The sequence below is a fragment of the Terrapene carolina genome, unplaced genomic scaffold, assembly GCF_002925995.2.
Source record: "Terrapene carolina triunguis isolate 2854851 unplaced genomic scaffold, T_m_triunguis-2.0 Scaffold88, whole genome shotgun sequence".
NCBI classification, from domain to species: Eukaryota; Metazoa; Chordata; order Testudines; family Emydidae; genus Terrapene; species Terrapene triunguis.
In genome coordinates, this window is record NW_020664439.1 from 17,367,657 (window position 1) to 17,393,247 (window position 25,591).

Sequence of the window (25,591 nt, forward strand, 5' to 3'; positions counted from 1 at the left end):
ATTAGAGGTTCATTTTTAAAGTTTAGATATCTTATCAAGAATCTTCTGAACTAATCATTCTCCACTCGCATTCACAGGTCATAGTTCTATTAGTTATTTTGCACTCAGCCAACTCACAATACTTCCACTGACGTCAGTGGCATTTCCACGCATGAAGTGAGTAAATGATATGCAATACAGATCTGCTCGGAAGTTCAGAGAGGAGAGCGTCACAACGCCAGATATTGTGCAGGATGTTCTGTTTAAATGGTTGTCTGCTTGGCTACTGACTTTCACAGCAGAGGAAGCTACATTTGTTGGTGCATTCCCATTTGTTGGTGCATGTTCCCATTGAAGTCAATGGCAAAACTCCCACAGACTTCAATGGTACAGAATCAGACCGCATACGTGGACAAACTCAGAGGTGGTGAGCACATGCAACTCCCATTGACTTCAGTGAGAGTTGCCAGTGCTCAGTACAGAACAGGATTTGGCCCATAGTTATTAAAGTGCCTTGTGATCCTATTGGATTAAAGCCACTATGGCTGTGTCTACACTTGGAGGTGGGGATGGGATACACAGCCATAATGTCTACTATGTAGACATATGGGGGAGGGATAGCTCAGTGGTTTGAGCATTGGCCTGCTAAACCCAGGGTTGGGAGTTCAATCCTTGAGGGGACCACTTAGGGATCTGGGGCAAAATCAGTACTTGGTCCTGCTAGTGAAGGCAGGGGGCTGGACTCGATGACCTTTCAAGGTCCCTTCCAGCTCTAGGAGATAGAATAGGATACATGCACTAGCTCTCATCACTACAGTGTGCTAAAAATAGTATCGTAGCCACAGTAGCATGGGCAGTGACAAGCAATGACATAGTCTAGCTGCCCCAAATATGTACCCATGGTGTCTGGATGGATTTGTACTCAGTGCTCCTATCTCATGCTGCTGCTCACCGCTACCTGTGCTACTGTGGCTTCACTACTATTTTTAGCTCGATGAAAACTAGATCTCTGTGCGAGCTGGGAATCACACCCCCAGTTCCAAGTATGGACATGGCCTATGTAAAAACAAAGTATTATTCTTAAAATTTTGCAATAACTTTGCTATTGAAATCTTAGGTTAATGAAACAAAGCATGCTTCAATTCATGTAATTCTAGACCAAGAAAACTAGCTGGGGGCAGTGTAAATGAATGTTCCAACAAGCAACTTTCCCCAGAGTAAGGCATTGTTGTGCCCTCTAGTTTTTGAAATCATGCCTCTAAAACCAAGTCCTATTTCACCACCTCTCCCACTGATGAATATAATCTTCTAACACACTGAAGCAATTAAGATCTGTGCCATTTTTCCTAATGCAGCTGGGAGGAGTTGGAGGGAGAACTTGGCAATTAGAGTAACACTGTCAATTTGCAGTATAAAATGTGCATGGCTTAAATGTAGCAGATAGAGAGCCCTTAATGAAGCAAAAAGAAAATGAGGCATTGTGCTTCCCATTCGCATATGTGGAAGAAGAAGAAGAAACCCTGGATTAGGGTTTTATTATTAGTTTGTTTGTTTGGGTTGTTTAATTTGTTTCTTTATTAAAAGATAATGGCCACCTTCAAGTTATGATCTAACAAAATGGTAATAAAGACCATCAAAAAGCTAGCTAGCTGCTAGCCACATTATATTTATGGCTGGATGCAGCTGTGCTCAGGAAAACTGCTCCTGACCTCACTACAGCTGCAAAGAGAACATTTTTATTTGGTCTAGGATGAGATGAAGTGGGTTTAGGAATATATGCAGCAGCTACCCAACTGTGGTTTGAGTAGCCAAATTAGCAATAAATGTTTAAAGGTTGGGAGGGTATTTAAATTATCTGAAGGAAATTGAAATAAAACAGTAGATTTTTAAGCACCAGGGATGTCAAAAAGCAAATGCATGTTCTGTTATGTATTAATACATAATTGTCCGCTGTTCTGAATGAATAATATATTGCCATGTGCACTTAGTTCAGAGTGGGGATCTCCACTGCACCTGTGAACCCAGACTCCTCACATCTAGAGATAAACAAAGTTACTAGACATGATTCTGTATATCTGAACACAAATAACCAAGCAGTTTCATTATATAACTGAAATCTAAACTAAGACCTGGACTCTTAGCTGCACCAGAGCTCTGTTCTAAAGCTGAAGCTGCTGGGCATAATTTCAACCCTGCGGCTGTTCTAAATTATACTGCCCCCTGGGGCCATTACCTCAGCTTGTAACAGATCTCTATGAGCCATTAGACCAGCCAAGAAATTGCCAGCTGACAAACCCCCTTAAACCAACTTTATGTCATCTGGGATTTCCCCCACGCCAGGAGAAACCTCAACTGACCTCATAGGGCAGTTTTTCAGCCCCTCTGCTCCACCAGGATTGCACAAAGAGGCCAGAGCAGGGACCACAAGCTGACCCTCAGTATTCAAGTGAGAAGAAAAGCTTTATTTGCATCACATTTTACTTACTCACTATCTAGATTATCTAGATTTCAGTAGCATAAGATATGGGCAGGAAATAGTAAACATGTAGTTCGGGGTAGTGGTTTGCCACTTTTCTTTAAGTGATTGAGATGAAAATTCGGGATTTGTCAAACAAATTGGGAAGAAAAGGATGGAGTTAGGGATGGTCCTATTAGGCTATTGTGTTCTATTTAGCTAAAAGGGACTTGACATGTCAGCTTTTGGCTACTGTCCAAAAGACACTGCATGTGGTTATTATTGTTATATTATTTATTTATTATTTGTATTATGGTATCACTAAGAATCCCCCCCCCCAAATCAGAATCAGGATCCCATTGTCCTAGATATTTTACAGACACACAATAACTCCCTACCCCGAAGAGTTTGCAATCTATATAGACAAGGGAGACAAGCAGAAATAGACAAAAAGTAATACCCAAGCAAGAGTTTGGTAAAATTTAACAAGGATATTTATCAGTAATAAAATAATAATAATTAATTATTATTTATTATTATTATTTAATTTAGGAATTATATATTATTCTAGGATTCTAAACTTTTGTCTGTTCCTGCCCATCCTCTATTGTTACCCCAGCTTTCAAATTGGTGCAACTCTGGTGACTTCACAGGCATTATTTCTCGAATATAAAGAAGATCAGAATCAGGCCCAGGAGGGCAACTTTAGTACACCTATTTTACGAGTATCCTGATGATAATTTTCTTATTTGTGTTGGACATAATCAGATCATTATTTTTCAGGCATGAGAGCAAATCGCTTACTATTAACTCTAGAAATTAATTATGGATTTTTGCACTGAGGGTCAAATTCTGATTTATGTCATGCTTGTTAAATCTGGAGTAACTCCAATAAAGTTAATGAACTAACACAGGTTTAATGAAGAGAAGGATTTGGCCCAGGGTCTTCAATATTCAACAGAGACATATCATACACCAAGTACAGAAGATTATTAGTATAATGTATATTGCAGTAGCACCTAGAAGCTCCAATTGTGGGCCAGGACCCCCACCGTGCACAGAACACAAACTACACTAACCACTACCATTTGGGCACTCCAAACACAGGATTAGGTCCTTTCTACTGCTGGTGAAAATATCTTTTCACCAACTCCAGAATAACAGGCATAAATTAAACCTGCTTCCATTCATTCTTAATTTTTCTTCTTTATCAGTATGAGTCAGATTTGGTTTTAAAATGTCATTATCTCACTAATGCCACCTATGCAAGTTACCTGCCAGCTTATTTGAAAAGAACTTTAAAAGCATTAAGCTCACATAAGTCATTTCAGAAATGTTAATATTACATTTCCAACAGAGATGAGCAAAGAGCTTGAATTTAATAATCGTCCCAATTAAATAAAAAAGAAAAATCACAGGCAACGTATCATACCTGAAAATGCTGTATCATGGAAATTTATGTTGCCATTTAACAAGAGCTTATCCCTAGGAAAGGAATGAGTTGTACCTAAACTATGGCAAATCAGCTTTGATTAATAATATTCCTTGCTAGGCTCATGCTGCTCTAATCGAGACCTCCTGGTCAATCCAAGTATAAGGGACTATGTCATCCAAACTGATGGAAACAGGAAGAATGAAAATTGCCCTCAGAGCAGGATCACTACATTTGAATGAAACCACTACTGACTCTGGTCACTGACTCTGCAATACAGACTTCACATTGAAGAGCCTTATAATTTAATACAAATGTTCAACCAATGACACCACTTCACAAGTTACAAGGCAACATTTTTAACCTCTGTCCTTTTGCATTACAGTAACAATGCCTGGAAAAGCAGAAGCAGAGTACACAAAATCCCTTATAATGCCTCCATAGCTTTAAGAGAGAGAAAACAAGAAGCCTTGAAATCTGCATAAACTAATATAATATTTGATTTTCTTCAAAGGATAAGGATAAAACTTTTAAAAAAAATCTGTTAAAAGGGACAGTAGAAGCAGCTACTTTTGAGAAGTGACCATTTTGAGCAACCTACTTTCGGGAAGTATTCCAGGTTTCCAATCTCTACCTGATGCTACAGTACTTAGTGTTGTGCTGAAAGGAGAGAAAGTTTCCACTTGAAAACACGAGCATGCATCACAATTAATAATCAAAGAGCTACAAGTCAGATAACTACAATCAAATCTAAATCTTCAGCATATGAACAAGGGGGAGCCAAATTTTCATATATGGGGATCTAAATTGCACTCATGTGTACATACAAAAAGATATGTATTTAATTTTTGGTAGGGGGCAATTTAGAAACCAATGATTAAAAATCTGGCCCAACAAGTGAGCTGGAAACAATAAAACATTTATTCTTAGCCTTCTCCTCCCCTTCCCAGCTGTATTTTGGTTTAACTCACATAGTGAATTTCTATGTACAGGTCCATGATTAACCAAGGTGTTTTGTTTCTCTCTTGAGAGCAGCTACTATTGTTGTGACCAAAACGCTAAACACTTTTCTTTTGTCACTGTCTACAAACATTAACTACATTAAACCTCATAGTATTGCTGGGAAAAAAACAGCATCCAATCTTGTTGGCACCCATGTTGTTGACTTTCTTGAGAGATAAGGGGTCTCAGCAGCGGGTAGGATCAAGACCAGAGTATCCTGCCCAAGACCATAAGCAGGACACAGTGTCAGCAGTAGAAGTAGAACACAAGCTTACACTCTGGGCTCTGACCTCACCTCTCTCATAAATTAGTCTGTTCATCTTAAGAAATATATTGGAATCTTTGACAGCACACACTACCCAGGAAGTTTTGGCTGCGCTGGCCTGCATCATGAACTATATGAAATCACAAGCAGAGTCTGCAATGGCATCTGAGGTGTTCAGGCTTGAAATCCTGAGGCTGCAGCCGTGCTCTTGCCAGTATGTTTGGAATTTCAAAGAAAGAGGGTAGAGAAAAGAAGGGCAGGGATAGCAAGGAGGAGCTGGAACTTGTGCTACTGAGTAAGTTAATATTGCACTGAGCGACCAGGACGGTTAGAATTTTGAACGTGGAATAACTGCAGTTCTGTGCTGCAAAATCAAATGTAAATTATATCTTGTTTGTGTTAGTGTGCGTTTGCTTGGTGGAGTCATGTTGTTGAACCTAGAATGATATGATAAGATTGGAAAAAGGCAAGTCTAGGAATACAGATTAAGGAAATGCAGACACTGGAGGCAATCTGATGGTTTTTAAAGGCTGGGTGAACCTTTTTTTCAGAAATCAATCTAGCAAGCAAATTTACTCAACAGTCTAAAGCTGGATGGTGGAGGGAAACTGTGGTAGGGTAAAGCTGCCTGAATAACATTTGCTGAATAATTTAGCTAAATTTCACAATTTTAAAAAAAAATTATGCAATTAAATTTTCCCTAAATTATTCACCCAGCAGATAGTCGCATATTATTTACCCAACTCTATTTGCTATGTTTTTCATTATTCATCTAGGACCTTTGGTGGATCTAACCAAAGGGCAAAAGAAAAACAGCAATTGCTATTGAAAAAGTTACCTGCAGAAGTAAAAATGAATTAGTCACTAAAGTGCTGCGGGGGGAGGGAGGGTGTTAAGCCTCAAGGGGAGAGGAAGCCAAACCAGCTACAAATATTTGAAGGGAAGGATAAATAAATGTAGCAATGAGGTAAAATAGGGAAAGGGAAAAATTGAGCTAATAACTAAGAAAAACTTCTTAACCGTGAGAGCAATGCAAATACGGAATGGTCTCCTAGGAAAGGTACTAGAAGCCTCATCTCTTGCGTCATTTGAGACTAACTCAACAAAGCACTGGAAACTACATTGTAGGCAACAATTCTGGCAAGGAGATGGACTACAACACTACATGACATACAGTTGTTGCCATTGACAAGTAGGGGAAGAAGATATGTATATAGTGGTAGCTGATATTTTCACGTGCCCCTCAGCCAAATATAGGATGCTTTTTCACATAAATTCGTAAAAAGCTAAATATGGAATAGGATTCTGACTGCTATAGATTCCAACTCATTCTACAACATCCTTCACTTGCAGTACAAGAGATTTCATTTGTTAAAGAACCGAAGGATGAGTCAAATAGCACTCTCTGATTTGAACTCTACCATCATACTCTCAGAGGCAGAGTTAAATTTCCTTTCAGAGAGTGTTGCTACGCCTAACCCCATCACACAAGATGTGAAAGCCAGACCCTTCACAGTCCATACTTTTGACTACGGATGTTCTCCAAATTTCATTATGTATCAACACAAAGGACAAAAGGCATCATTAGGGAAACCTCAGACAGTAGCAATGACGTATAATATTGTGTAGGGCTCATTTGTCCTGTGTTCTACAGTATCAACACAATGCAGTAATGGCACTTGATACTGAACATGAGCTCTTCTCAGCTGCACTCACAGCAAAGAGCCACAAGAATGTCAAACTTCCTAGAACAAAGGTTTGCTCATAAAACACTGGTGACCAACATGCCAGGAAAAAGCAGCGTAACACTGCAAAGCATTTCATTTCATAATGTACCCACAACTCATTTCCTTTACCTACTGAGAATGCTGTGTAAGGCATAGGAAACCACCATCAAGCAACCTCTCCCTCCACACCTCTACCAAATGGCAATATCTCAACGGCTATTACCAGAAACAACAGGCACAAAAGATCTTGTAAGTTTTACTTGTAACTTGAAATTTCTATTTCACCTACCACTGTGATATCAGAAAGAGTTTTATTTTACAGCTAGGGTCTTGCACGACAAGTGACACCCAAGACTACAAGACCCGTTCTCTCACTACCTTTGGGCTCAGGTATGTATCTGGCTCAGCAACTGGAACTTAGCTAACAATCCTGTTGATGATGTACAAGCCAACTGAGAATCCAGCTCAATCTCCCATAGCATCTGTGGCTCCACTGGGCTAACCTAGTTTTGTAACTAATTTAAACAGATATACCCAGACAGACCAGCAGATCTGTTCACTATTGTTAAATAGTCACAGAAGAGAAAGTACTTTATGCACTTAAGCAGTTTAGAGGACAAATACACTTTTTCAGGAGCTGTGGTTTGCTGTAATTGGACAAAGCCATCTTGCTGGTTAACTAATTCAAGGTCTAATTCTTTATTTTTAAATATGATCTCAAGCCTGATCCTGCAAACCCATTTCAATGGGTTAATATGCACATTAGTAAGGATTACTAAACAGGGTGCTTAGGCCTGGGACCCTCATCTTTTATCTCGGTGTTAGTACCGATAATCATGTTTAAATCAGCCAAGGTGAAATGACACCATCACTAAAACACTTACGTGTTAAGTATAATAAGCAATTATGGAAGCCAGGATCCAAGTGCAATTTATTGCCAGGATTGCAAAACTGCTTTGGGATTTCATTCTCTATGCATGAGAACCTCATTTATTAAGGAGCAGAATGTTAATTTAAAAAAGCCGAAAGATTCTTTTGATTTATAAACCTCAGAGTATTAGCATTATTTAATGAGGTTTCCAAAATAACAAAATGATTTTTTTTCCACTTTCCTCTTATATGTGTGGAACAATTCCACAGTTGTCTTGCATTTTGGGTTTTTGATTTTTCAAATACCTTGCATCCAGTGTGGGCCCGGGTCTTCATTAATGGAGTTGTGGTGCACAGCTCAATGGCTTCTGGCTCATGGAAGATCACTGTAGGAAGAGGCTCTTTCCGAAGAGTTAGGACATTCAACTTGGTCTTCAACATGGTCTGAAAATGCTAAAATATAAAACAAAAAAGCAATTCACTTAAATTCAGACAAAGGAGAACTGAAAGTTAATACTTCTGTTTACTTGAGTGTCTTTAACTGTCCATTCAGTGCCTTGGAAGCCTCATGTGCAGGAGGAGGATGTTTTATAAATTAAAAAAGATATTACTATTAGAAATTAGTAAACATGTACAATCAAATAAGACACTCACAAAGAGCGGCTCAGTAGCTTTTAGAACATCACATTTCCAAATTTGAATGCCTAACTTTAGGCTACTAAATCCATATTTGTGTACCTAAGTGAAAGTGACCGGATTTTCAGGAGTGCTGGGCACCCACAGATCCCACTAAAATCGATCAAGATCCCAGTCACACATTGAATCTTTCCACAAACTGCCCTTCCTGGTAAAGTCAGACCACACCCAGCAAGCCTCTACTTAAGATAAAATGGGAAAATCAAAACATTTGGACGAAAAAAGGAAAAGACAAAATGCCTTATCTCTGTGGCCCTATAATTCAGCAATCAACATTTCAAAGGAATTTTTTTAGTATTTATTATTTTCCCCCTCCCTCAAGGCTCAATTCTGCTCCCACTGACTTCACTGGCAACACTCCCATTGAGTTGGATGCCTTGTCAGGCGCTCTCCATTTGTCTTTGATTCCTTGGCTTGTTAATTTTGGACCCCCTTTCATTGCTGACTTTGAACATGATATATAGTGTACTCAGGTAAATCACAGTAGTGGTCCATAAGAGTAGGTAGCACTTACCGCCCTATTTTTTTTTTTTAATAGTACTCCCTATGCTTAGAATGGGAAATTATTAAAAATAAAGACTAAACAGTAATAATATTAAATGGCAAGTTTTTAAAACAAACTCTTATGTAAAACAATAAAACATTTTAAAAGTTTTTTAAGTAAAGAAAACCTGTTCTTGAGAGATTTCCAAACCAATTTTGCAGAGTCAACTTTCAACTGATCCTGAACTCCGAAATATATAGTGTTTGCTCGTCAGTATTTATTTGGAAAGGACATACAGTTATGAACATTTTCAAGACATTACTAACAACATACAGAACCTATTTCTAATAGCGGCTTCATTGATTACAGCCTCTAAATTAGGCCCCATTAATTATAAACCTTTACTAATCTTACCATACTTGAGGTTATTTTTACTAAAACTAAATTTTAATCTCCAATTTAGCAGAGGAAATTTTATTAATAAAACTACACTTTGCATTGTCTATCACAGGATTTCAGCATGCTTTGCAAACCTCATTTAGCTTAGCCTTCCTGCACTCCCAGGAATAAGATAAGCATTATTGTCTCTGTTTTACAAAACAGGAAACCTAGTGACTTACCCAAGGTCACACAGAAAGGCTGTGTCAGAACTGGGACTAGAATCCATGTCTTCTGATTTTTAAACTCTGTGCTTTAAACTCAAGACCCTATTAAATGGATTTTCCATTCAAAATGTATGATAAGTCCTTAGGAACAACCTCTATATATAATTTACATAAACATGTCATTGGGGGTGCTAACTGAAGGACTGTTAAAACAATACACTACTCTGAAACACTTTAGCCCTTAGTTCCTCAATGTTTTGTACTAACGACTGTTATGATGATGAATATTGAATCTATAGCATCCTAAACACTCTCATAAGTGTACTGAAAAGGCAGAAATACAAATGGTCTGTGAAAATAATACTTGCTTTCCTACTCTACCCATGAAGTTATGGCCTGTCATCATACTACAGGGCATCTCTGAATGTTTCCGTGCTGTTTATGCAGCCATTTGGGTTTTCACTCTGGTAAGAGATGTACTCATATTTTTAATCTGGCTTTCTCTCATATTATACATTATCCCATTCATTCTCCTAAGCACAGTAACATATTATCTTAGGCAAAGAGCACTCTTTTTATTAATGATTATGCATTAAAGAATATACTTTGACATATATTTATGGAGAAGAGCACTCTTAGCTATTACTAAGCTCTCTGGGAACATTTTTACATACTCTTATTTCATTTCTTTCTATTTTGAATAAGGAGTTTATTGATTTGAATTTCATAGGTTCATTCAGTAAGTTTTTAGTAAAGGCTTAGAAATACATGAGAACAGCCATACTGGGTCAGACCAAGGGTCCATCTAGTCCAGTAGCCTGTCTTCCGACAGTGGCCAATGCCAGTTGCCCCAGAGGGAATGAACAGAACAGGTAATCATCAATAAATACCTTATTGCCCTTGCTTAGCACAAAATACTATCAAAGTTTGAGATGCTCAATTTGAAAAGAGGAATGTAAGATCAGTTATGGAACATTACTTGCTACCCCAGTTAAGGAATTGCTAATCTACTAACCTGCGCCACTGTATCCCTTAAATTACAAATATAGAATACAGATTTGCTAACTTGCTGCTGAGAAAAGAGATTTATTTCTTCAGAAGAAAACATAAAAAATAATACAAAGAGTAATACAGGCTTGAAACATGGGCAGATCACAGAGCTGTGAGAGAGAATTTCTCACCACAGTCCTTCACTTGCCAACATTCTCTCACAGGTTTTATTAATTTCCCCTCTACGACACAACCTCGAGAACAACATGGCCGTTCTATCAAGCACACAAGAACTCCAGCCCAGAGGAGCTCTGCTCTTTCACGCATGTGGATGGCTGGCTGGGGGAGACGGGTGTAAATTCAAACTTTTTATAAAAAACTTTCACCAACTATTATTTTACTGGTAGACTGATTCTGACTCCAAACAGAGTTCATGGCTGGAAGCATTTCAAACTAAAAACTAAATCTAACCCAGTGCCTAGCCACTCCATCACTATGGGCCAAAACTGCTGTTGCCACAGATAAGCACTTTAGGGAGACAACAGAAGAAGGGCTGGGGTGGGGGGAGAAACTCTTAAATGAAATAAAAAGAGAATCATTCCCATAGCCCTGTTTTATTTAATTAACTGTATTTCAAGCACCCCACATCCTTTCATGTATTTATACCTGCTCCTGTACCTAATGCTCCCCATTCATTGTATCAGGAACCAAGGCACCTAACTTGGGACTGTGAAATTCCACTGAGTGGCAAGGCATCTTGAAGTTAGAAATTGCAACACTGAAGGCCCTTTGTGTATCTAGCCTTAGTTCCAGTTCCAAACTGGTATCTTTAGTGGAAACTGTTGGCAAATGCTGACTTTTAATGGTGACCAGTGCATCTTTTTTGTTTGTTTGTTTTTTAACAGCTGAGACATTAGCTTTCCAGTGCTGTCAATCCACAACTTTTAAAGAACATTAAACTCACTCTTAAGAAGCATGATTTATACCAATTTAATACATAACAGTTCAGGGCACACTATTATCATTTACATTTTATGTGCCAGAACTACTCAATTTCATGTGGTAGTTCTTATATTGAAAATCCTCAAGGAAGCAGAACCGTACCTAAATTTATATTCCGTCCATGTAGACAGTGTTGTTGATTGTCTGTATGTTTACAAGAAACACAAAGAGCCAATAAGCAATATAAACACCAAGAGCTTCTCAGCAAGTTTCAAATTCCTTGAGCAGGTAAACTAGCCTAATTGATTCCCAAAGAATGACACAAACAGGATTAGTGTGGTAATTATAATTGTATTTTCATGTTTGCAGGATCTGAAACCTATTCAACTGAAAAATCTACACAAACTTTACTGGGCTAATAATCGTCCTAGGAAGCCTTAACACAAAACCATGGTGTTGGTCCTTCAAGCCCTTCTTGAAACCACTGAGGTTCTTACATTACCTTCTTCAATTCAGTTCACCTCCCTTCTAGCCCAAGAAGGTTGAATCTCCCTCTTGGTAGCCAAGCAGCCCCACTCCTTAGCTGACCAGAGAGATCACTGCAGTGTAGTGCAGTACGTACATTTTTCCTCAGGGGTCTTGCCTTCAAAGTGTTTCTTGCCCCAGTGACAGCAAATTTTAGTCTTGCACAGTAATCTTCAGTCTTACACTGAAGAATAGCGAAATGTGCTACCACCAGACCACAAAGATCAGCTATATAGATTAATCATTCATAAGGCCACAACGTTCTAGTCTTAAGTGTTTTCATCACATATTTCATACAGTGATCCTCCAAATATTCAAATACAGTACTTCTTTAAAACAATTCTTTTTTCACAGCTATCAATTTGGAAATTATATGTACTAAACACTCTAAGTCATAAGATATAATTAAAACTAAACATTAACATTTTATGTTTTTAGTTCTAATTTGTCAATGAAAATAAAAATCATTCCCATGTGAGTATTAAGAATTGCTACTTAAGCACTGAAGATGAAAAGCAGTGCACAAGTACTAAATATTATCATTAGAAAGGTATGTTTCTATGTCAAAGAAAATAAAAATCATTTCCATGGTCAAAGGACTAAAAGAAAACATCATGACCACATACAATTAAACAAGATTGTTTGGAGAGAAAATATAGAGAGCATGTCTTTCTAATGATAATATTTAGTACTATGCACTGCTTTTCATCTTTAATGCTTAAGTAGCAATTCTCAATACTCATATTAATTAATGATCAACGTTCACTATTACCCACACCAATTTTACAGCAGTGTAATTCCACTGATTCCTATGGAATCACTCCTGATTTACACTTGTGTGACATCAGAATCAAACTGACCCCCAGTACTATGATCAGAGTCATATACTACAATTTTCTCTTATCCTTTATCATTCATTAACACAAGGATTTAGAGACAGTGGGTCAGATTTTAAGTTTTCATTTCTTCAATGAGTTATTCTGGAAATTCACCTTTGTATGTGAGATTATAATCTGACCTGCATCCTAACAAGATTTCCATAGTGACTTTTTTTTTTTTAAATACACAAAAGCTCAGCTGCTTTTGCATTTTCCCTGGTATGTGTGATAATGTAAACCCTGAAGCTTTTAAACTTGGGACTTTATCTGTATTCTCAGGACTCACAAAATGTTGCTAGTAATTACACCTGCAGGCATAATGTTTTAAGATTATTTGAATTCTGCTAGAGGTTGATCATGTACCCATGGACCAGCAAATGATGCAACACACAGGACAGTAAAATATTAATATGTATCAAAGAAGTATTTTGAATTGGAAGTAGTTGAAAGATAGATTAATCACTACAATTTGGTTTTACAATAAAAGGATACAACTCAACCCCCATGCAGCACCCAAGACTGGAAAAGATTTTCCAGTTGAAGGCCATATTGCTGCATTAGCAAAATGCCAACTCAATCTATAGCTCTTTTCATTCTAAAAGTTTAAAAAACACTTAACATTTTACTCACTTCTATACAGAGATCATTCACCTTTCAGTAAAGTCCAGCTAGCTCTGGTGTGAAATACAGAAATTGTTTAACAGCACACAACAACACTACACAGCAGATTAGGAGAGTGCATCCAATGGAAACTGCAGAATCAATTTAGGAAGGCAGAATATAATTACTTCAACTGGATTTTGACCAAGACATCAGGGTTAACAGCCTTGCTGTTTACAAAAAAATGCCATGGTATCTTTAATGACCACAGGTGAGCAAAACTTTGTTTTTACACATTGTTCAAAATGCAGACACCTTCAGAAGTTCAGTGCCCCCCAGATATGCTTACATCAGTTTTATACAAATATAACTCCACTGACATCAGTGGAGCTAATCACCATTTACACCAGTCTAAACAAGATTATAATCAGATGCAAAGTATTTCAGAGTAAACCTCCCGCATTTTAAGTCCTCACCTAGAATGGAAAAATTCTGGCACTGTATATGTGAAAAAATACCTATTTCTAGGCTTTTTGTTTTATTTAAAGCAAATGCCACTGGATACAAATAAATGCCACATTTAATCTGTGTTTTTGTTTAAACAAATATTGCTAATATACTTTAAATACTATTTTCTGTTCATTCAACTTTACTGTACAGTATCTATTTGTTCTTTATTAGTCATTCACATAACATACCACTGGACAATACAATAAATATCCTTTATAAAGGAGATGGACACACTTAGCATCAAAACTCATTCCATCAGCAATGCAAACCCCATTACCATGTAATGCAAACCCTAATACTATGCATGCAAGTGTGTAGAATCCACGATCATGTCATGATTCTTTATATTCAAGCAAATCCGGTTAGGGTAATCTTTTTAAAACTGATCAAATTCTAGAAAGCTAGTTATTAAGACTGTGTCTTGTCTCTTGTTAAGATACATGTACATATATTCTGCTAATATATCAAACCAAATTCATTAACTCTCTTTCAGATGACAGCAGATATTTCAATGAAAAAATAGCTAATTACTCCTGTATTATGTCTCTAAACCCTATAGTAATTATAATGGCAATCAGAGCAACTCAAGGATAGATTCACAACTAAAAGTACTTTTGGCATTTTAGATGTGTTAGTTACTATTATTATTGTTATTTAAGATTGGAATTACAATAGGACTCTGAAGATCCAATCAGGATTGAGGTGTCATACTAGGGACTGTACAAACATATGAAGAGAAGGCATAGTGCCTGCCCCAAGTGACATATGAACAGTGGAGGCTAAGAATACAATCAAATATATACAATTTTTATGAATGTGTTTGCAAAATGTCATTACATTTTCTATAATAATAAATAATAATAATAAAAGTGCCAATTCAGTGACGCTTACCCTAGCTATCATATGAAACTAGCGGATTTCTTACAAGCAATATGGTAGGGTTTGTTCCAGGTGTAAGATGAAGCCATATGGAAGATGTTTGTGTGTAAAGCTGATACACAGAAGAACTAAGCTAGCATTATGGATGAAATCCGGATGGAATCTCACAGATAGTGAGAGGGGGAAGATGGGAATCGCAGACGGGAGATGGGGCTGTTGCTGGAGAGACAGAAGGATTGATCACAGCTGGGCTTGTTTAAGACGATGAGACATGGGTAAATATATATTTTGAAGGGAACTGGCATGAAAGGGAAGAGCAGCCAATTCAACTTCAAAAACATTTTCAGTGGGACCTTCTGTTGCATCCTTGCTTGTGAGCACTAAGGTACATTTCATCTCATCATCAATGCCAATCGGTAGGCAGACATCTTGCTCTTTGTTGTGGTATGTCATATGCTGTCTTCAATAACTCTAATCATCAGGGTTTTATAAATACAAGTCACAAGCTCTGCTAGTGGCCACAATTACACAGTCCCCTGTTCTGGTGCTCTCTTTGCATTGTTTTCTTACAAGTTCAAATAATTTGTTTTTCATGACAACTTAATTCATGTGAAACGTTTTGTTCTCATACTCTGTGTACTTGTTTGCTCTGGCTTGGATTGCTTGGTTCTGTTACCAAGTTTATGTGATTCCAGTCAGCAGGACTGCTGCTCAAACAAAAACACAAGCCCAGATGCAAACACCCTCCCAACTCTGGGGAAGTATGAATCCAGATGAGAAGTGCATGACCGATCTTATCTCTACAACAGGCAAACCCAAAACCCCAGATGTAAACATCTCTGAATCTTATTCAGATGCTAAATTTACAGCTTGGATTTAAGGGCTAGATAATTAGAGTCCCATTATCAAGATCATCATCTAAGTGAGAGGGACTCAATATTTAGCTGACTGTTATTATTGTCTTCCTATGGGGAGGAAAAAGCTTCTCAATGTCAGCATTAAGCATGCAAATGAAATTACGTATTATTTAGTAATTAAATAATGAATTTCAATTCTTTTATTGCTGACTGTTTTGTATATCTTGAAATTGATTGCTGAATACTCCTGGTGTTGTGTCCACAGTAAATAATTTTAAGCAGAATAATATAAATATTATTAATATTGTTAGGAACAAAGTACAATAACTTTCACTTAACAATTTTTACAATAGTCGCATGTCCTGTCTGGATCCATATGATTACATCTGATGTGAATAGTTAAAAGTTTTCACACCTGTTTGGACTCCACTAACCCTAGCATGGTGTTTGTATGTTACAGCATCTTCTTGTTTTGATTCCTTCCATCTCTAATAATATTTAAACTAACTCCAGCAGTGAGCAAACGAAAATGCTACAAGAAACTTGGCTCGAAAGCACATCAACAAAGGAGACTACATTCATGTCATTTAACACAGGTGTTATCCTCTCATCACCAGCTTTTGTCATCAAGCAACATTGTGTGTGTGTGTGTGTGTGTGTGCGCGCGCGCACGCAAATCAGCATTCTTAAATTGGATTAAAATTTCTGAAAGGATCAGTGTACCAGAATTTCACCTGTGCAAGCCTGAGTATTTATGTACACTTACCTGATCAAATGCAAACCAGAAACCAGAGATGACAGAACAGGAAAGAAAGGAAGTGAAGAAAATGAAGAAATAAGAGATGTCAAAAAGGAGAGAACAAAATAAAACACACACAGGCACAGATACGTCATGTCTATTCATTTTTATTTTGAGCTAACCTCTCCGATGCCCTCCAACCATTTTTTTTCCTAAGTTGAGTTTTCAGTAGGAATGTTATGGGATACAGAAGGCCCAATATTAAAACAATGGAATCATGCAGCATGAACAAGGCAATTTATTTTTCAATTTACTGCTGGAGCCATTCCAATATTTTCTGTGTCAGAGAATGCCTTAAAAAGGTCTTTCACCATTCTCTGTGACAGGGAGACTGAATCTGTCTAGTACAATACGTACCAGAAAAATAGGCATTCCCTAACCCAACCTTTTCAAAAAGCATTTTAGTCATATTGCTGCTCTTCTTCTTTCTTTCTCGGCAATAAATCAATAACTCGTTAAGCAGTTATATAGTGGAGTGCTCCCTCACCACCTCTGTAAAGCTTATCCTGTGAACCAAAGATTTGGGTTGGGTTAGTGAGGTGCCTGTTCCACATAGGGAATTTATACTGACCTTTAAAAGAGTGAAGTGTGTATTATTTATTAAGAGTTCGTTTTGAGCTTAGCAATATACAGGACACAAAGGACGTGAGTCTCTTCCCAAAACAAAGCTTACATGAGCTTTTAAACACGAGCCAAATGAAAGTCCACCAAATTCCTAGATTCACAGCTACATGTGATGGTGAGTGTCTAACATGATGATAATCCATTTGTTTATATAGAACAGTTACACCTCTACCCCAATATAACACTGTCCTCTGGAGCCAAAAAAAATCTTACTGCGTTATAGGTGAAACTTATATCGAACTTGCTTTGATCTGCCGGAGTGCGCAGCCCCGACCCCTGGAGCGCTGCTTTACCGCGTTATATCCGAATTCATGTTATATAAGGTCGCGTTATATCGGGGTAGAGGTGTAATTGTTTCATTGACCTTTGTTGCTAATTGACAGCATTGCCTTTCATTGGTCTGAACCTGAGTTTTTAAGTCTGATGTTCTCAAGGGTTCCATTTGATTGTTGGAAAGGAGCCACCATGGTTCCCCAAGAGAGTAGGCAGCACTAAGAAGAATGGTATGGTTTTGAACAGAAGCAGACTATTTAGGAGACACAACCCCTACCTCAGGTATATGGACAGAGGGTGCATGACACATCCCTACCCCAGCTAAGTCCTCTGCACTGGAGGAGGGATTCACCCCAGCAAAGGACTAGTAGTGTTACCATCTCCGCTCTCCCGGTGGGTCTCCTGTGGGGCAGAGCTCCATGAGGAAGGTGCTAAATTGCTGCACTCTCTACAGTATTCTGGCCATGAGTCTTTTTTTGGTCAGTGCTGCCATCTTCTCAGGCTATGCTAGTCCCTAGCAGCCCCCCTAATAACTGAAATTGTAGCTGCTTTGCTGCACTCCAATTTCACACACACACACACACACACACAGGCTTATGACCAGGAAAAAACCTTGGTAAACATGCCCCAGAATCTATGGGTAAAATTCTGGTTCCCTTGAAGTCAGTGATAAAATCCACATTGACTTCAGGTCCTCCCACTTCCTATAGGTTATGAGTCAGAGTGGCCTACAGTGGAATTTATAATATAAATAGGAGATTCTATAGAAAATGAGCATAAACTATCCTTCTAAGAACTGTCTGGTTAATTACATGAAAGCGCTACAGTAAGATCAAATCTCAGTTCTGTTCTTAGCATGGAGTTTACCTATTGGGCACTGAAAAGGAGAACACTCACCACCAGTACCAAGTGGTGGTCAGACAGTGATGTGGCAAGTTGTCTCCCTCCCTGACATCTCCCCTTTTCAGTTATAGTTCCAGTTATAGACCTTGTGAGGTCTGTCCCTTCTTTTATGGCTCAGTCCACCTGGTTAGGCCACACATTCCAGTCCAGCCCTTTTGGGGTATATCAAAAGAAAGTCCAATCACAGAGAAATCTTTCAGTGACTGCAAGGGCTTCAGGGCTTTCACCTTAGTTCAGGAACTTCAGGTCTAGGTCCTTGAATAGTCAGGGTCTTCCCCAGCTGGAATATCCACCAAGGTAACAGTTCCTATTGTTGTCACGTCTTTTTAGAGTTGGTAGAGGAGCCTGGGCTCATCCTCTCCACTTGCACGTTCCCCTCATCAAATTCAGGATTGGTGACAAAGGGCCCAAATCTGCAAGTCTTTCACTCCTTTTGAAATCTACGAAAATTCTGCACAGAGAAAGACTGCAGGATCAGACCCTTAATACACTCAGTGTGTGATCGCGTTTTTAAAAAAATGCTTTATGACCACTTTCAATACAATCTGTTCCCAATAACTTCATTTAAATAATTCTGCTTTGAAAAAGAAGCTTTGCATCTGAATATTTTGGCTAAGGTTGCTGTGTGATGAAGTTGCAGTAGAAATGAAAATTTAAATGAGCTGTTTTTTTAAAGGCTTCTTGGTGCAAATCCTGTCAATTATTGCAAACAAAACCATGACATTTTTCAGGCTTGGTGAAAGGAAATAATATAGATTGTCAATGCATAAGGAAAGCATTTTTGGCTTTTAAAGCTCCAAGCTTCTCAAGGTCCTTGCACAATATGTTACTGCTCTAATATAATACTTCAAAAATTTCTGAACACCCAGGACACAAATGGTCTCCAACTTATCTGTGTTAGACAGTTATTTAAGCAGATGTGAAAGAGCCAAAGAAATTAAAATAAATTAGTAGTTAGCCATACTTGCCTGGCCAACATTTCCCTGCTGTCTCCATGCCCCCCGTTTCTATAGCAATCTAATGTAATGCAAAAGCTTATTAATGAAGTGACTTTAGCATCAATTCCAGTGCATGCAGCTGTAAAGCTATATGAGCTCTAATAAAATTATACAGTACCTTTAATTACAAAGAGATTTCTGCTTCCACACTGAAAACTCCCCTTTCCCAACCACCAACCTAAATAAACAAATAATTCTATCCTGAATAAATAAATAAATGCAGTAGTTTCCCCACCCAAAAAATGTTTTCTCAGCAATTTAACTTTGTGTTTAGTGATGGTTTTTATAGCCTGCCTGTCTGATCGGTTTTGCAGTTTCTTGCTGTTTGTATTCTGACTGCTCAGCCCAAAGGACACATACGTCATCTATTAGTTCTTTCAACTATTTTAATATTGAATTACATATTATAGCTTTATTTTAGTCTCCCAATTGAACATACAGTTTAAGCAAGTGCTCTACTCTGCAAATTAAATTCAGTCAATTGTTGCCTATATTAACAAGATGCAACTCCCATCTAAGTCTGCAGGCCAAATTAAGCAGTGGTGTAAATGGCAGCATAAACTGGTCAAAGTGTCTGCTTCTGAAACCCTTATTCACATGGCAGTGAGGCAGAGGGACAGTATATAATGACAGGTCTCTACACACATGGCAGAGATGTATAAGCTGTGCATCTCCAAGGTTTCTTACATATGAGGTCAGCCTGACCTCACAACGGAAAAAATACAGAGGAAACTGCAAGGAGAACCTAACAGCACTGCCTGTCTCCTATAGAGATATTACTATGAAAAGGTATGATCTGGCTTGCAGATTTGTAAATAGCTTCTTACTTTTGTGGTAGAAAATGGATTTACAAAAAAACAACATAAAAATAAATGTAGAACAATTTGGCTAGATATTATCAATCCACTGAACACTCACTGCTGGAGCAGACTGCAAGATCCACAGAAAGGCTCCCCATACACATTAGGAGCTGTATAGCTTTTATCTTATAAGATGCACTGTGAATAAGGCAAGAGCTGTGTATGAGGCCCATTCATTGTTCACCTTTACAAAATTTTCCACTACAATAGCTAGAGTTCACCACGCATATGCACATAGCACAGCTTTCTTCAGCTACATGCTTTCCAAGCTAATTCAGTGTAAAATGTCCCGCAGATGTTCTGATAGCCTGGTGATAGAAAAAGACCTCTGCACATTCAGCAAAGCTTGCCCGCTATAGGGTGCAATCGAATGGTCACAGACATCAATGGACATGCTCCAAGCTTTGCTTTTTCTGGTCTTCAACTGCTGGTAGGGTATCATGCTCATGGAGCAATGGAGCGAACAGAAGTTTTGGGACTTAAAACATTTCCCATCATAGTTGGAAACCCAAACATAACAGCAATGTTCTAGTTGCACAAGAAGAAGAAAATGTAAGTGGTTATACACAGAAGTGAAAGATCAGTCTAATTTCATCATTCAAGGGAATGAAAACACAAAAAGTAAAACTAACAGCAAAAATGGTGAAAAATTAACTGGATTTGTTTCAATGTTTGGTTTAATAACCTATGGGTTATTGGTAACAAAGGTCAGGAATATTTTAAAATAATGATTTTCTGTCTGGACATTGTCCTTTGAATGGCACCTCTTCTATAGGATTAACAGGGACAGGGCTTTACCAACACATTGAATGAGAGTCTGGTTATAATCCCACTTCCCTGTAGTGTCTGTAGATAACTTTGATACTTGCCCTTTAGTATGGATATTTTTCTTTCACATTTTACCTTTGCTACATTTAGAAATTAACAGAACCTGTTTAGTATCACTGATATCCTTGACGTGACAGAGAAACTGATTTGAGGTTTCCTCTTATGTTTAGATAGAGGACACTTCGAGCATGTAATGCACCACTAAACCGCACCAAATATTTGGTGAAGCTCAATAGAGCACTATATACATGGAGAGTGTGTTGTGTATAAAATAAATCACCATTAACATCATTTTCCTCCATACTCTCAGTGATATTTTTATCTGCATCTGTTGTTATGTAAGGGTGAATGGAAGTAGAACATAGCACTTCGGCTGTTTATTCACTCAATCATTATCAGAGACCTGACAAGTCCAGCGTGGAGGTGGGAGTGAAGTCTGCAAGTAGTGTAAGTAATAAATATACCATAATCTCAAAGGAATAACATATACAGGGTCTTGGGGAAGATCCTCAGATGGTGTAAATGTCAATACAGCTATGACAATTTACACCACCTGCAAATCTGCCCACAGTGACTGGGATGGTAGGAAGTGATGGTAAGGAAGATGATGATTTATCCCCACCGTAGGTGCTGCTATTATGGAGATGGGCAAGGTAACAGATTTGACAGCTACCCTTGTTTATCTATCTGTACCCACTATACCTGCCGCCATCTAAGTACTGTCTGAGCAGAAAGCACAGTCCAACGGCTCTAAAAGCTAGCTTGCTAGAATATGCGGCAGGTATTAATCTGATGCCAGACTCGGTCCTGTTTGGCGCAGAAAGAAAAGGTATTTCAGAGTGAAATCCAGTTTTCTCCATAAGATTGCTTCTGCATCTTACATGTTTATCCTCATAGGCTCCTGAGGAAATGATCGTAGGTGGCGTGCCAAAGTTATACCTATTTGAATACTGTACTATTTCCCATCAGAACAGATTCCAGCAGTTAATGCCACAGCGAACATGGAAACAGAGGATTTGGGGGAAAATAGCACCGCAGACACACTCAAATTTATTTATTTAATAATTGCAAATAATTTTCAGATAAGTCAGTGTTATCCTTCATATAAATCGCAATCTCAGTGGTAACCATTCGTTTACACAGAAATGAGCTATATTACAAAGGTCAACTTCAAGAAATGACATACTTTGTCAACAGGAAGGGAGCTTACTTACAGAGCTTCTACCGCAACAGTATTTCATTATGTCAATTGCATAAGAGGTTTCCTGAATACATTGCTGAAATTCCTGGTTTCATGGACAGACGTGCACAGTGATTCACATTGCCATGCTTCCACATATAGCAAACAGATAATTCTGTACCTACAGCTTTTCAGGTAGCCTTAATTAGATTTGGAGGTCACAACTTCGTAAACATAAAACTGTCATTAATTTTAATAATTTTTAAAGGTGTCTTGCTGAAGTTATTATATTTTACATTATTTACTAAACAGAAAACGAACAAAAAATTAAGTATTTAATCTATAAGGTGTTTCAGGCATATTTTCATTATGTCTGTGTACAGCACCTAGCACAATCCCTGATTGCTGCTTTAGATGCTACTTCAATACCATAACTAATATTACAAAACAGAAGCAAGCAGAGCAGCTGTAACATACTCTCACTGTTATATTGTATTTCTATATTCCATACCAACTCCCCCGCCCGTCCCCAAAAAATTATGCTAAAAGGAACGTTAAGGATGGAAAGCAAAAAGCTCAAAAATTAGGAAGCGCCAAAATTAAGGTTGCCCAAATAACCTTAACTCTGTCTCCCCTTGTGCATGTACATTAGGATGTAGTCTTTTATTGCATTATCACAAAGTATTTTTTTCCACAGGACCGCTGCTACATTCAGTGCCCATGTAGAACAGTGCTCAGGGAATGAGGTAGCTGTTCAATATTTCTTTTTATCCTCATTATTCACTGTGTAATCCCATATGCTATTTACTGAACACCACACAAACCCTGAACTGAATTAAAAAATAATAATTTTCCTGGGCTTTTCTATGGCACTCATCACTGAAACAGTGGCTGCTGTCCCCTCTACCCCACCCCTTCGCTCAGGGATTTTCAGTCACTGGACATGTGTAGTTGAGTAATCTTTTCCATCAACCAATAAAATTTCCTGCTCAGAAAATAATTTTGGAATAATTTGCCTAGAAATCACAAAAAAATTGAAAAATCGTCCCAAGTTTTTCACATCACTCATTAGGAAATTATATGCTTCATGACCATGAGAGACACCTAAAATTTCATCAGGAAGGCTGAACAGGTGTTCAACAAAATAAAATGTTAAGTCAAAGCAATGCATTGAAACCTCAAGAATACATTCATATCTATGCTGACTCCTCAAACTTCTTACTATGATGCCATTTAAAGCACAGAATTTCTTTTGGGAAGGAACCTTTTTTTGTAAATTAAACCACCTAGAAGTAATTAACTGCCCTTAAAAATAGCATATTTAACCACTTGTCTTGCTTCATCAGCAGGTAGTTGATACATATGTCGGATGAGTACTGCAGAATATAGTAATCCACTAAGTAAATGCTGCTCTTTAAAATCCATAAGCATACTTACAATGAGCTTGAGAGACAAACATCTACAGCTTACTCAATTCAAGAATTCTCTGCTTTCGAAATGTCCATTCAGCAATCCTGCCACATATTGTTTCTCAATACTACAGGCTCACTTATTCATAAACAAATCATTAACATTCTTGACATAAAATCACAGTGTACAATGAAGCCCAGCTACGATGATGTTTTACTACTTTTGCTCGGCCCATCATGAATGGGAGTTTTGTTTCACAAAAACTATCCTCAACAAATAAAAGACAAATTATGGTCCGTGAGAAAAATGCCAGCAAGAAATGCTTATGCAAAAATTACAGGCTCATTATCAAGTCCATACAGTAGTAGCCCCTGTGTTCAGTTAGTAAAACCAATAGTCTACAATCTATGCATGACTTTTTATACTAGGACTGCAAGATACAATTATGTGCTACATTACAGCATCAAGGTAATTTTTACTTTCTCAGATACTACAAGAAAATACTATGCAATTAAAAAGGGAAAGATTTTCCTTCTCCCACTTCCCCAAAACAGAATTTTATTGTAAAAGCCATCTGAAAAGGTAAATACATAAGATACTGCAATCATTGTTAACATGTTTATTAGCAGTTCAGAGTCAAAGGTTTTCAGACAAGAGCTGCTATGACCAAGGACCATTTTTATATAGATGTGTCAAGACTTAAATTAGACTAATTAAAAAGAATGGAGTAGACTAATTAATGACAAGAACTGGACACTTACCCATGATTCACTGACTATACCATGTATAGACAGCAGTGCTCAGTACAACTCTTCTATATTCAAATTCTCCACGTTCTACCTCCAAGTACACCCAACCCCGTTTTCAACAACAACAAATCGGTAATGCTCACATTTAAAAGAATAAGAAACAGATGGAAAATAGTTAGATTCACTAATGATCTGCATTATGCTCTTGGCAGCTTGAAAATACATTCTGCAAGGACTTGAATGGCTCAGTAGATTGAATCTAGAATAATGTGTTTTTTCTACTTTGGCTGCCAGTTCAAGTCTAGCCCAGTAAATGCAACATTTCAACCCTGAAGACAACGTGTGTGCTGAAACATTAATATTTAGCAAAAGACAAAACAAAACGAAGTGTAGCTAACTTTGGCCTTGATCCTGAAAAAAGTTGCACTCACGCTTAACTAAACAAAGTGAGTAGTTCCATTGGCTTCAGCGACTACTCACAATGTGTAAAGGTAAGCACAAATCTAAGTTTGCAAAATTGAGAACTTTGTTATTTAAAATTAAGTTACAACATTTAATTTGGGGTATTCCCACTCTTTTTAAAAATTATTTTGAGTACTATTGCCTTTCCTTTTACAACTTATTTTATTTATAGCTTTAGCAGAATTTAACCACAGCACATACGCTATAGTCCACGCATGACTGATGGGCTTGATACAACAATTGGTGGGATAGATTCTGTAGCCTGAGTTGTGTATGAGATCAGACTTACTGGATTTATGGTAGTCATCCAAGCTTATAAACTATTTTTATATTTGTTTTTGATTAAGTATGCATGTTTTTCAAAGATTAATAGATTTTAAGGCAACAAGGGACAATCATGACCATCTAGTTTGACCTCCAGCACAACACAGCCAATAACTTATGCATGAGCTATAGCATAACTTGGAAAGGTATTCAGTTTTGACTTCATATGAAGAGAAACTATCAAGTTGTTCCAACAGTTAATAACCTACACTGTTAAAAAATTTGCACCTTATTTCTACATCTGAATTTGTCTTGCTGCAGCTTCCAACCATTGGATCTCATTATGCCTTTTATTTCTTTATCAGAAATTTCTTCCTTGTATAAGGACTTATAGATTGTGATCAAGTCACCTGTTAACCATCTCTTGGATAAACTAAGGGCATGGATACACTTGCGAGTTAGAGCGCTGTAGCCTATAGGACTAACCTGCTTGCTTACATATATATATATATATATATATATATATATATATATATATATATATA

The 25,591-nt window shown here is 37.7% G+C and overlaps 1 protein-coding gene across 1 annotated transcript in view; it reads right to left on the reverse strand.

Moving 5' to 3' along the window:
* The window catches only part of PID1 (phosphotyrosine interaction domain containing 1), a 156,443-nt gene that overhangs the window by 89,394 nt on the left and 41,458 nt on the right, over window positions 1–25,591 (reverse strand). Inside the window, exon 2 of the mRNA XM_024210898.1 lies at window positions 8,037–8,183. Within this exon, the coding sequence (XP_024066666.1) occupies window positions 8,037–8,183 (147 nt within the window). The remainder of the gene's footprint in view (window positions 1–8,036; window positions 8,184–25,591) is intronic.